At 32.0% G+C, this 14,691-nt stretch overlaps 1 protein-coding gene across 1 annotated transcript; it reads left to right on the top strand.

Annotated features, from left to right (window-relative positions):
- Window positions 1–6,988: 6,988 nt before the first annotated feature.
- Window positions 6,989–8,527, top strand: LOC133699106 (transcription factor TCP20-like). The gene is made up of 2 exons (XM_062122248.1): window positions 6,989–8,229; window positions 8,336–8,527. Exon 1 carries the CDS (start codon window positions 7,167–7,169, stop codon window positions 8,073–8,075), a length of 909 nt encoding a protein of 302 aa, XP_061978232.1. The 5' UTR covers window positions 6,989–7,166; the 3' UTR covers window positions 8,076–8,229; window positions 8,336–8,527.
- Window positions 8,528–14,691: the final 6,164 nt, after the last annotated feature.

Below are 14,691 nucleotides of genomic sequence, written 5' to 3'. Positions count from 1 at the left end.
CATTGATTGTATTCCCAATATTATATGCTACATGCATTTAATTAGATAAATCAAGAACCATCTATATTAGAAAAAATAAAAATTGTCAACAATAATTAAAGATAAAACTGAAAAAATTAATAAATAGATATAAATTAATATATTTGATCTTGTAATATGAGTCATTTAATGATTTTTTTATTAAAAATATTTTTTTATTTAATTAAATAATAATAAAAATAAACACACATATGAAATTGATTATAAAAATATAATGCTCTTTATATTAGAAAAAAAATACTATTATTTTATGTAAAAATCAAATAAAAATCAAGTAATATTTAAACAAATAATAAATTTAAAATTTAAAAGATAAATGTGGATATAGATATTTGATTTTAAAACACGAGCTATAAACTTGATTGTATTTAATAATATTATTTATTGAAATCAATGTTTTATTTAATGAAACAACAATAAAAAAATGTATAAAAATTGATTTAATAAAATTAAAGAACTTTTTTAAAATTAAGGCTTCACAGAAAAAAAAAATGCCTCCTAAGATTATTTTTTTAAAAAAATTTAAAATGTATTTATGAACTAAATAAAAATTAAATCATATCTTCTAGAAACCAATTAAACCAAAACAAAAGATTCAAGAGCGCGGGGCTTGCATGGATGGCTTGTACACCAAGTTTTTTTAAAAAAATATTAAATAAATAGTCTAAAAAATTTGAGAGAAGTAATGTTAATTTATTATTTCAAAAAAATACATATTAAAAGAAGGTATCAATTAGAAAAAAAAAGAGGTTAATTGTTGTTGAGTCTAGCAAGTCAGGATCGCTCGCATAACCTATTTTTGAAAGTGTCCGCACTCATATGTTTTTATTTTTTTTATTTGAAAATAGAGTGAGCGACATGTTATCTGCCTCATAATTGTTTGAAAAAAAAATAAAAGCATACAATATACCACCTACTTTTCTCTAAATTTCAGTCACTGTAGGGGTCGAAAAATTAAGGTTGATGGTTTTTTAATCTGAAAACCTATTTTTCAACTCAGTTTGACTAAAAACACCTATAAATCATCCTAAACACCTTGATTAACTCATATATGAACTTAAACAACCCAAAAATTCATTCAAAAACAAAAACCCATGCTCATATCTACCATATAGGGAAACTCATGGTCAAATAACATCTAGGATAAACTTCTAATGGAACCTATTAACTTTAAAATTGATTTTTTATGTTAGAATGGCATCAACAGAGACTTTATCTCTAATCACTATCACTAGATGGCTCCTAAAAATTTTATTTTTAAAAAAATAAGAATAAAGTTTTATGATTTGAAAAGTTTCACCAGCGTGAACTATGGTCAAAATTTTAATTCTGCTCTATTATGCAGGATTACAAAAGATTATACAAAATTGATGTTTTGGCAATAGCTTAACCATCAACCAAGGGTAAGCGGCATTGTTGCTGATAAGTTTATAAAAAAGCCTAGTTTTACTAGTAGTTTTAGGGTGGAAGCTCAAGGAAAGTCTGGTGGTTTATGGCTATTGTGGGGAGGGGGGGAGGGGGGGAGGGGGGGGAATATGGTTGACCTAAGGGTCTTACAATCCTCTTGCTATTTTATACATGCTTTAATGGATGATGGCAGAGGTTCATCATGGACATGAACTGTTGTTTATATGAATCCAAAAGATTAGTTGAAGGAGTGTGTTGAGGAGATTGGGTTGTTAGCCAACTCTATAGCTTCCCTCTGGTTAATGATAGGGGATCTCAATGAAATTGTTTTGGTGAGGAAATGTCTTCGTTTTGGTAAATGGGAACAAAATTGTGGATTAATTGATCTTGACAGTGGAGGTCCTAAGTACACGTAGAGAGAGCAAAAGAGAAGAGGGTATAGAAGAGTTTATGAACGTCTGGACAGAGGGTTTGGTAATCATGCTTGGAGATTGAAGTTTTCTGAAGCTTATGTTAAAGTACTGCCTCGAGTTAAGTCAGACCACCACCCAATTCTTGTAGAGTTGAATAGCACAGACAAGAGGATGCAAATTTCCAGTGAATCTTTTCGGTTTGACGCAGCGTGGGCCACTTAAGAAAATTTTGCAGAGTTCTTAAGAGAAAATTAGCAAAATGATCGAGGTTTGACATCTTCACTAAACATGATGACAGTTAAGTGAAAGGAATTGAACATAAGAGTTTTTGGTAACATCTTTGTACGTAAACAAAAGGTGTTAGCTCAACTTGGAGGAATACAAAGAGTCATGTCTAATGGAGGTATTTGGTATTTGGTCATAAAAATTTTACCAATCATTTTGTTTTTTTTATATTTAATTAGTTGTAAATTTTAGTATTTGGAGGTATAAAACTACGTTGTAGAGTATACCTTTAGATATTAAAGATACAAAAAATGAATGTGATGTTGAAATTTAAATTTTAGAACTTAACCCAACAAGATAGAAACTTTCTCATGAAGAGAAATTTGCATTAGATCTTTAAAAAAGATCAACGAATAGAAATATAACCTAGAAAAACAATCAAATAACAACATAGTTTATCTTAAATAGGATACACTAAGAGTGATGCGTCGTTTCTTTATACAACTAGTCTTTTACTCAAACTCTCGCAAACTATAAATTTTTTTAATAATCTTAAAAACAGATGCTAGTAACCTTAATATTAAATAGTGATTTTTAATTTTTAATGATAATTTTATAATTATATCTAAAAATATTTTTTCAATAATATCATCTTTCAAGAGGTATTTTCAAACGCGATGTTTGATGTCGCCCGTGAAACATGGATAATGAAAATTAATTGGATGAATGCATATGCTTGGTACGCAGTTAGGACACACTTTAAAGTTGTTTTGTTCGCTTCCTCCAATCCAACGTAGATCATATCGATTCTGTTACGAGGGTATTGTCCCGTATGGAATCATCACGGTGGTTGCAATGTCTAAGCCACTCTTGGGATTAAACGTGAGGTGCTTATAGACGTTTTTTTGTTTGTTTGTGTGTGTAACATACATACATATCTATCTTTAATGCTATATATAATTTGCTTCATGAGGCCGTCTAATTCATTTCAGGAGACAAGTAAAAGAGAGATAAAAATATGGAGAGTGTGGTTTCTTCCACCGCCCCCTTTTCAACATGCCAACAAAAATCTGAGGTTGTCCTTATAGAGCCTTTGCATTTTCCACATACATGACATGGGGAGGGAGAAGAAGTTAAATGGTCCGTACCCTCGAACTAATTTCCTTATCCTAAATTCAAGGCTTCTGTAACTAGGAGGTAGGAAGGACGACGAGGCTTGGTAGATTGTTACTATTTAATTGAAATTTGTGTTGTTCGGCACGTGATCTTAAGGCCCTCGCCTAGCTAGGATACACTGAGACCGAAAATAGGGTTCAGCACCGGTAATGAAGACGATGGATTAATTTTAACAAGCTAACCAAAAAAAATAAAAGGGAGGCCGGGGGGGTCGCTATTTTATTTCTTCTTGTGAATTGGTGGAGGAGGGAGTTGAGATATGCAAATCACCGCAAACTTCAGTGGACCAACATAAAAGCAAGAAACCTGACTAACAAAAGACCAGCCACCATAGTATCAAGTTTGAGATCTGCTATGACCTGTGTCATTAATTAGCAAAAAGTTTTTCTAAAGAGGCGATGGACAAATGGTCAAGGTTTGGTTGGTTTTCTTGGTTCTCAAAAGTATTTGACTGATGGCACCGTTCTGATTCACAAAGATAAGGTTTTTTTCAAAGGGATTTTAGAGGTTCATGAGTTATGAAAGAAACATCTTGAAACCTACTAAAGTTGAGAGAGTACTCTAGATAAAAGCTTTGAAGTTAAGTGAATTTGGTGATATGTCGATAGCTAACTTTTGAAGGCTTGTCCTATATGTTCCCAATATGGGCAGCAGATATGGTAAGAACAGTACTGCATGCACCAAAACTTTAATCATGGCCTACCCCATTATCATCAATCATCATCTGCTTGCTCTTCTACTTGCGGAAGTCTATCTTACAGCTGCGATGTGATTGACATATGCACTAGCTTTCAAGCTTCAAAATCACGTTGGGAGGCAATTTGAGGGAAGGTAAAATAATTTCCCTCACAAAGCGTGGGCAGGTAATTGAAAGAACACGCACACACATTTCCCTCTCTTAATATATGATGGGTAATTCTCCATTCCTTAATTACATTTCAAATTGGGAGCTTCTTGCATGCATATCTTAAGATGATATAGTATTGGTTGTAGTTAAAGATACCTCCCTCCCACAAGAAGAATAGCATTCCATATAATTAGGGTAATATAAACTTCTGTGTCAAAATACATTCCTTGCTACGTACTTGCTATTTTTTATGCATCATTAGATTTTCATATATATATATATATATAGAGGTAATTTAAAATTAAGAGATTTAATTCAGTTAACTTTTTTAAAATTACCATTTACTTTTAATGTAAATTCATTTTTTAGAATGCAAAATAAAATCTTTGGCCAAAGCAATTACACCTTATTATTATTATTAGGGATAATCATGGGTGCCCGCGGATCGGGTTTCTTGATATTCATATACTATCATTATTTATCAGGTGAAAAATTTAGATATTTATAAAATATTTATTGGGTTTTGGGCATCTAATGGGTATTTATTATCTACTATTATTTATTAATCAATAAAAAATAAAATAGTTAATATATATATATATATATTAAATAATAAAACGATAAATATTATTCATATATGTATGGGTGCGCACTTGTGTTTTATGTTAATATTAAGATATGTATATATATCATATTGTACTAAAAAAATCTAAATATTCTATAAATATATAAATATAAATATATATTTCAGGTTAAGTAGTTAATTTCAAGTCAAGTTTAACAATATTTATATTTCATTTATTATTTATCAAGTCAAAAAAAAATACTTATTTATTTAGATCAGGCGACAACTATACCCACAGCATCTGGATTAAATTTCCATCTATACTTAATTAATATTTCCGCACTCCTTAATTAGCTGCATCACATGAACATGCGTTGATAATGTCAACAAAGTGATGACATTATTGAATGGAGTTTTATTATTAATTATGGAATGTCAATATCATTGGGCCACAATGGACTATAGCATGGTTTTAAAAAGGAACGATACTAGTTTTTCGAACGGTTTTTTCAAAATTATTTTTCAATCAATCAGATAAATTAAATTGTTTGTTTTTTCTTCTTTTCTTTAGAAAATGATTTTATAAAACATTTTCCTATAAGATTAGCATTATTTTTTAAGAGTATAGATCATACATAAATCATCAACTTAAAAACAAAACTCTTATTTCCAGACTTCCTGTATGAACTTCTAAGCAGCAGACGAGTCTCCAAGCTCGTTAAATCGGGCTTGTTGCTTACAGAATACATGCTTACACGGAGAGGAACAGTCTCTATCTCACGCGCACACACTGCATAAGCAATCATGCTGGCTTGTCAGGAAGATGGAACTTTCTGCATTAGCCCATGTTTCATGATTGGCTCCAAAAGCTAAAGAATTGAAGGGCCCACTGCAGTTGCTTGATCAAGAGAATTGAACTGTATGCAACTCCTAGATTCAAGTACCCACTCATCATCTCCAATAGAAACTCGGCCATGACAATATCATCTCTCATGTCCACGGGACATGTGAACTGTTGTCTTCACTCTTTATTTCTTCTACCAGAAGAGAAAAAACTCGGTGCTTTCACACATGCACACAGCCCACAAGTGGACTGACTAGCCGAAGATTAATTTCACTTATTCCAGGCACAATTGACGCTCTGATTGTCATAAGTCCAACCATAACATTTTTGTCCTCGACAAGAATGCAGGACATGACGACAATACCATGTTGAAATTGCCAATTCGAGTGAAATCATACTTCGACATTCTTTTTTTTATAAGATATTTCAGATCAGCAGCTTGAATACACTGAAGTAGATCCTAGCATTCTGAACAAGGCTTTTATTTTGCGATGAGTGATCATCAATCAATATTAATGAACAAAAAAAATCCAATTGAAAAACACACAGAAAGCATACTGCTTCGCTTCCATCCCCCCTTTGACGTTCTTCTGCCATTTTTTTTTTCCCAGTTCATTGCCTTTTCATTTCATGTGACTTCATTGAAATACGTTTTGTATTGCTATAAATCGCTGCGTGGTGTACAAAAAGCGTAGCTGCTATGAGAAAGACACGCTTCCTTTACTTTCTTGAAAGCTAACTAGTTTTTCTTTTTCTTTTTCTTTTCTAAGATAAAATGTTAATTTTATAGAAAAAAACTTGACCCATTGAACTCATTGCTAGCTACTGTGGTCACTCTAAGAACTTGAGTCATCCTCATTATAACATCTATTTTAGTTTATTTTTAAAAGATTTTTCACCAAAAACTAAATCAATCTTCTCAGTGGGTAAAAAAATAAGTCATGCGTATGGAAATTAAGGGATTTACAAGGATTTACTCCTTGCCACTTAACTTTGGGTTTAAACTCTTATGTGTTTAGTATTATTTTTAGTATGTTTTTTAAAAGTATTTTTTATTTTATTTTTTATATTAACATATCAAAATCATAAAAAATAATAATTTAATATTTTTTTTATGTTAAACACACCTAAATACAATTCTAAACACAAAAACATAAAATAACTTCTAGTGGCTTAATTAAATCTTAACCAACAACAAGAAGCAGATGCTTAGTGCCTGCCATGTGCATTGTGTAAAACCAGTGAAATGCAGTCGTATTTAAGTTGACAAGCATAACAACAACCTTATGTACCTTACCTGTATTCAGGTTGAACTCAAATGTTAATTGATTACGAAAATAATGATAACTTTCGGATCATATAACATCTTTCATCCTTAAGAACATAATATTTTAGCTGATGAACATTAAATTTACCGACTAATAAAAGATATAGCTCGGTCAAATGAAAGAGAAAGGCGGTTGCCTTAATCATTCTGTAGTAACTTTAAGCCGAAACTTTTTGACAAAACAAATTCGATAAGGTTGGAAATTTCAATCTTTGAACATGGAGACAAATATATTGACAGATGAGATTGAAAGGACAAGAAAGTATATGCCCTTTTGAGGTCACCTTCTTCAATCAAAGAGGCTCCTAGTTTCCTCTGTTCCCATGGAACCTAAGGGCCCAAATCATCATCAACTACAGGTGCCCTCTTTCTTGAATCCTCCACAAAAAGCAAGCATGCCAGAGAACAACATCAACAACCATAACAAGCAGCCTGCTGAGATCAAAGATTTCCAAATTATGATTGAAAACAGAGATCATAACAAGAAGCAATTAGCACCAAAGAGAAGCTCCAACAAGGACAGGCACAAGAAAGTGGATGGTAGAGGAAGGAGGATAAGGATGCCAGCTCTTTGTGCGGCGAGGATTTTTCAACTGACGAGAGAACTGGGGAATAAATCTGATGGAGAAACAATTCAGTGGTTGTTGCAACAAGCAGAACCATCGATTATTGCTGCGACTGGTACTGGGACTTTTCCTGCTTCAGCTCTTGCAGTTGCAGGGGCCTCTGTTTCAGAACAGGGGAACTCTGTTTCAACAGGATTGCATACAAAAATGGAAGGGTTGGGACCCGCTGTTGTTGGGTCCAGAGATAGGACTAACTGGACCATGATGAATACTAATTTAGGAAGATCTAATGTGGCAAGTGGGGTCTGGCCCTCTGTAGGCGGGATTGGGTCAGGGTTTGTTCCAAATTCTAGTCAGTCAACATCGAATTTTGGAAATGAAAACTCCACTACTTTACCAAAGTATGGGTTCCATGGGGTTGAGTTTCCAAATATTAACATGGGATTAATGAGTTTTTACTCCATGTTTAGTGGCACTAACCAGCAATTCCCAGGATTGGAGCTTGGACTTTCACAGGATGGGCATAGTGGGATGTTCAATCCTCAAGCTTTGAATCCCTTTTGCCAGCCGATGGTGCAGGGCCGTGGTGTCTTAAATTCGTTGAATCAAGAACAGCAGCAAGAGCAACCTCATGATAAAGATGATTCCCAAGGATCAAGGCAGTAGAAATATGAGATAGAGGAGTTTCTAATGGATGAAAATCTATTAGAAATCAGTAGAATTAATGGTAGAGCGTAAAGTTCCATATTCTCCTGCCTCTGAGGACAAGAAATGAGAGCAAGACTTCATCAGCAGTCTCATCTAAGTTTTGCTAAAACAGGTGCTTTTCTGTCTTTAGTTCTGCAAGTGAAGATAGCATATTTACTCCGTTTCTCATTTAGCTGTAACAATAAATAATACCACTACTTCTAATTTGTCATTTGCAGGTTGAAATTTGAAGATTACATTTGAGTTTGTTTCACATAGAGTATTGGGGGAGTGTTGTGTCACAAATATTTTTGCCACTGCATGATCAAAAGAAAAATACTTTTGCTACTGTAGACCTATATGTTTCTGTATTTTCTTGCCTATCTTTTCAAGTTTTGATATTTCAATGAAAAATACAATTGAATGGTTTATTGCCCTGCTTAACAACAGATACATTTCTCGAGTTTCCGCCATGAACTCTGAAGAATCTTGTTAAATCAAGTTCTCTGGTTTCTTTAGCTCAATATTATTTCTTTCCTGTATTGATCACAACTGAAATGGCGAGACCGAGTGGCAGCATATAGCTGGTTGGGTGGTATGTTTTCATGCTTGAAACTCCTTTGAGTCATCCCTTCAAGTTATTTTATCTTTAGTGATAAGATAGAAATTTTGAGCTTCATTGTCTGCAGCATCACATGGCTACGATTTATATATTTCTATTTTGAGCAAAGGGGTGAGTTTGCAATCTTTAGCATAGATCTTTCATGCCGGTACAGTCTTAAATGATTTAATATTCAGGTAGGATGCACATTTTCTTGCAAGACACTTTATCCCTACTGCAAATCTGCTTCTAATAGAGGCACTCCATGCATGTTTCTTCTTCTCCAAGGAGAGGAGTTCTCGAAGGTCTTCGCACGGCTTGACAAATGCGTGCTTAATTGATTGCTATCTAATTAACTTCAATCCTACGGAACTCGGACTTGTGGGTATGAAATTGGTGCTATATTCCTCAGCAAGGTGGACAAGCTCACCTCACAGCTTATGTTTGACAATCGACACTAATTTCAACCTAAAATGTTTTGTTTTTTTTGGGTGCTAGCACCTAGGTTTTAGGCTTTTCCACCTTTCTACCCTCTTACAATTCCATGAATCTGCAGAACAATGAACTAATTCAATGAAGTCCAATTATATGAGAGGGTAATTTTATAGTCGTACCTCCCACCCTTTTTTTTTTTTGAAATCTTTTACCTCTACTAATTATTAAAAAATGGTACAAGCTAGTATGCAAGGGAAGAAATTAAAAAAAAAATGTTAAAATAGAGCTTACAAGTTATGAGTTGATTTCAAAATTAGTAAATGTACCAGAAATTTTTATTTTTTTTAATTTGAGTACTTATATTCATTTTTTTTTATTAAAGGGCTTGGGTTGCTTTTTTTTTCTTTTCAATCAAGTACTTATAAGTTATATCCCAATTTTCATAATTATAAAGATAATGATAAAATCAATTCCTATACTTATTGGGTTTTTTTATTGGAGTTCCTGTACTCATTTTTTCTTTTTAATAAAAGGGTCATGCTGCTATTTTTTATATTTTTTTCCTTTATAGAAAAACCTTGGTTTTATATGAACTTTATTTCCACCCCAAGTTTTTTAATTGTATTTATAATGAGTTTTGGTTAGCTAGCACATTAACCATGGTCAGTGTTGGACACATGGAATTCAATTAGCTTGCCATGTGTCAAATTTGAATGTGTTCCTCTTAAATTTTTAAATATTATTGTTATTTGAAAATTTTTAAAAAAATCAAATTCAAATATAGGACTTGTGTTTTTTTTTAAAAAAAAAATATTTGACTTGTGTTTTAAATTTTTAAATATTTTTTTTATTTAATCTTGACACGTGACAACCTCCTCGCATGAATGAATGTGATGTATTGAATACTCTAATTATTATGCGTTGGTGTTACGAGAGGTACAACGCGGCGCAACCTGTAAAAAACGCGCTTTAATAATTGTTGGTGTAGTATTTAACTGAAGGACGCAATAAGGTAAGAAAATATAGTAGAGGGGGGTAATAGACTATAGTAATAGTATAGAGGGGTATAGTAAATTAAATTGATAAAGTAAAAGGACATTTTCATACTTTAACTTCATCTCACCGTATATTTTTCTTAGTTGGATTCTGATGAAGTTGTCATCTACAAATGGGGATTTTCATGGATTGCAAGGCCCAAATGTGTGGGCTTGAACTTGATAACAGGCTTTGTATATGGGCTTGGTTGATGAGCTTGAGTAGTGGTTGATGGTTCGCAACGAAATTAAAATCAAGATCTTCTAGGTAAATTAATAAATCTCAAGTGCTAGGAGCAGGAGTGTGTCCATGGAGACTTCATTGAATTGCACATCAATGAATTCAAATGGAGCATAATGAGCGGCTTGAATTCAAGAACTAAAAAGCATGGCGCATATCATGATGGAAACCCTAGAACCAGTAAGCCGACAAACTTTATTACCTTCCAAAGACGACAGAACCAATCGATGCAAGGGGGGGCATTTCATCGTTGTGAGGTGGCCGCTCAGATAGGCTAGTGGTCCAATTCAAATGGGTTGCTGGACCACTTAAAGATAACCTGAATCCAGTCCATTAAGGATGGTGACACGTTGACACCTCCCTTGCCAAAACTTTACATGTTTTTGTTTTTACTCTGCAGGATTCCACTCCAACCGAGAGGTGCTTTTCTCGTGATTTTCAATATATATATAATTTTTTTTATCTAGTTTATTTTATTTTTAAAATCAATACATCAAAACTATTAAAAAAATACTAAAAAAACATGTTTTTTTCATATCAAATGTACTTTCAAAAACAATTTTAAACACGGTCCAAACACCCTCTAAGCAAGTCAAGTCATATGGATCTCCCTCTGGAATCCACAATCACACGTATGCTGAGTGCTGATTATGATGTTCTTTTTTGTGCTTCCATCGCATTGCTTGTGATGGCATTGATTAGCGAGTGAAGCTAAGGAAGCTCTAGCCCAACGGTCCCTTCTTGCCTAGACCACTCAGTGTCATTCAAAATGATTGAAATGTTCCTGAAGAGGCTCCATGCTGTGGAATGTTAGTTATCAGACGGACAATGTTGCAGAAAGCTAGCTAGATAGCATGAGGTGGAGTTATTTATGTAATCCACAGATTAAACACTAAAAATCGACTTGGAAAAACTTTGATGTTAGCTTCGTTTCAACTCAAATCCCCTAGAATTGCACTTCACCCCACATGTAATAACTGTGGTGAATATACAAAATCGAATGAATGTAAGAGATTTTATTTACCTGAAGTGGTACCTGCGTGCTGGTTCACCGGTGACTGGTGCAGAGGATTGGCCGGTGGCCACTGAATATTATTGAAAGGAGAAAAGGTACCGCCAGCCAATGACCAATTCGCATGTGGGAAAATGGCTAGTCCCCTTCTCTTGAATCATGTAAAGGAAGAGGCCGAGGGAGTACCGTGGCTCCCTTGCTACGGCAGGTGGGCCTTTGACATCCCTTTCCTCCCGGCTTGTTATGGAAATTGTTGTCATCTTTGTGATCCCCTCTCGACTATGCTTTTGGCAAATCCAGGGTAAATAAATAAGGAAGAGTTTGCAGAGGTGTTTGTTGCAATTAGCATGAAGGAAGCATCGATGTGGTGAGACACAACCTAGAGAGGACAAGACTTCCTGAACTAGTATTTAAGTTTAACTAGTCGACTTACAATGCAAGAGAGTAAAGTTATGGCATCATTATAGAATGTGTTATATATATATATATATATATATATATATATATATATATATATATATCATGAAAATCCTTAATTGAATACTGAAAAACATGCATGATACTTATATTTTATAAAATAAATTTAAAAATATATAAATCAATAAATAATAATTATTATTATTAACATTAATTAAAGACTAAGATTAAAAGTTGATTTTCATTTTAGCAAATGATAGATGCACATGTAAATATTTGATTAGTAATGGGAGTGATTTTTTTATCTTTTATTTCATTATATGGTAGTAAAAATAAATATTAACAAGAAAGACAATTATTTAAATTCTCTTTCTATTCATGTTTTTTTTTTATACAAGATATATCTTTTTTATTGACACTATGGTTTGTTGAATAAAAATGAAGGCAATTGAAATAGAAATTAGAAAAAAAATCTAATTGATTTGAAATTAAAAAAATAATAATGTATCTCTCTAGTGAAAAACCTAATTTTTTAACTAAACCATGTGATTTTACTAGGAGTGTTGTTTTTTTAATTAAAACATATCAAAGTTTTAAAAGCAAGTTTCAATTAAAAAAATTATAAATTGATCATTTCAAAGCAAAATATAAAAAATATAAGATTTGATAAAAAAAAACATATAAAAAATACAATAAAAATAATATAATAGATATTTTATCCGTATTAAATGTCCATAATGGAAATATGTTTTTTTTAATAAGCATTTTAGATTTGTATATAATTATTAAAAAATAATTGTAGTTCAAGGTTTGTACATAAAATGTTTCCATGCACGTGGAAGTAATTTTTTGCATTTAAAAACTATAAATTAAATAGCAAATTATATTATTACTCTAAATCAAATAAAAAATTACAAAAAAAACACCGAGAGAAAAGGATGTCAATACCCTTGTTTCAATCGCTTAATTTTGGTTATTTTACTATTCATAAATATATTGAATACATAAAAATACTTCAAAACAAATATATACTGACTAATGCATCGTATACAAAGAAAAAAATATTTTTAGTTTAAAAACAAACAATTTTTTTTTTTTAATTAGTATTCTTTATTTATTTACCTTTTTTTATTGAATTATCTTTGTATCATGTCTCGAGTTATGGATTCAGCAAGTTCACTAGGTTTGGCATGATCCTTTTTTTTCATTGCTTTTTTAATATTTTTAGATCTAGAGTCGATGGTCATAATCTTGGAATTTGTTTTTTTTTTAATATGCATCCTCTCTATATCTTTTATGCAATAAAAAAATTATAGGTCTACAGCGTTTTGCGAGCCACCTATCAAATAATGAATGTCTGCTTGATTCTACTCATGGATTTTGACAACCTTACTTGTTTTTTCTAGTGTTTTGTTCTTTAATATTTTTTTTCATTGGTTTTTTTTTAATTTTATTCTTCAACAATTTTATTTTAAAGAATTGACGATCATTATTTTCTTAGCTTTCTATCTATAGTGTCGAGTCATGGATTTTTTTTTTCCTGTTCTTTGAAATCCTATAATAGCGCTTGAGCATCATTTTTTTACACTCGTAGTGAAATGCAGGTCATGTATCCAGTCATACACTAAAAAAAATATAAATCAAGCAAATAACAACAAACAAATCCATTTCAACATACCTTTGAAGGTTTTAATTACAATGAAATAAAGTTTGATGCTCAAAATGTAAGAAGCCAAAAAATTCAGGGCCCGAGAAGCAAAAACTGATTATATATTATAGAGTCACATAAATAATGAAATGAAAGAGGAATTACAGTAGATGAACCAAGAAAAACCCAAATCTGTTAATTTAATTTATAATTTTATAGATTTATCGAGTCGAGTGAAGATTCATGAATTCAGCTTTAAAATTAAGGGTGTGGTTTATAAAAACAAAAACAACGCAATATTAATTACTTAATTCTTTTTACAGGATCCACTCGGTGACCTCTACATGCTACTAGTTTAATTCGTTTTGAGAACTTATTTTATACATATAATATGATCATATAAATGGATTCTCTTTAAATAAATATTGAAGGCTGTTTGCGAATTAAGATTTTAATATATTTTTAATTAAGAAATATTTTAAAAATAAAAGCATTAACTCATTCATGTTACATGCCATGCTGCCCAGAATGTGTGGGGCAATCAAATGTTCAACGACTCTGAATCTCTCTAACCTCCATGTGCACAAGAAACCGGCATGGTAAGTGACATTAATTGCACGCATCATTCGGTCTGCTCTTCATGGTGTTTTTTTTTTTTTTTTCCTAGAGAAATTTCATGGTGTTTTTCGATTCCTTCCTACATGTTCTTTGTGCATGTTTTCATGTTGAGGAGTTTGTATGTGTCCAATAATATTTAAACATCGTACATTAAAAAAATTATGGTTGGCTAAGATCGTGGGTGTTTCGACTTGATATAAAAGAATTATCATATAAATAGAGGAATGTATAGGATTTAATTTAATTTAATTTAATGGTGTGAAAAAAATCCTCCAAAAATAAATGACAGCTTGATCCCACGATAATTACTTGTATTACTTGACTTGTATTGTTTTTTTTTTCAACAGTAAATTATTTTTTAAGAAAGAAAAATCTTAAAAACACATTAAAATTTAAAACTTGAAAAATTAAAAAAAAAACCGACCTTAATTATTAAATTTATGTTTAGTGTTGTGTGACGTATTCCTGCCAAAAGCATACCACTCCCCCATGTGTAATAATATTATATTCATATCCCCGCTCCAAAGGATATCTATAATGATGTGCCAAAACAATCAAATACCTTGAGAATAAAATTTATTTATTGGAT

This window comes from Populus nigra, chromosome 1 (genome assembly GCF_951802175.1).
Source record: "Populus nigra chromosome 1, ddPopNigr1.1, whole genome shotgun sequence".
In the NCBI taxonomy this organism is placed as follows: Eukaryota; Viridiplantae; Streptophyta; class Magnoliopsida; order Malpighiales; family Salicaceae; genus Populus; species Populus nigra.
The sequence above is the reverse complement of the archived record's forward strand: the minus strand, read 5'-3'. Positions and strand labels throughout refer to the sequence as shown.

Excerpts from the sequence above, each read along its gene's own strand:
- LOC133699106 (XM_062122248.1), top strand. The coding sequence starts at position 7,167 with ATGGAACCTAAGGGCCCAAATCATCATCAACTACAGGTGCCCTCTTTC.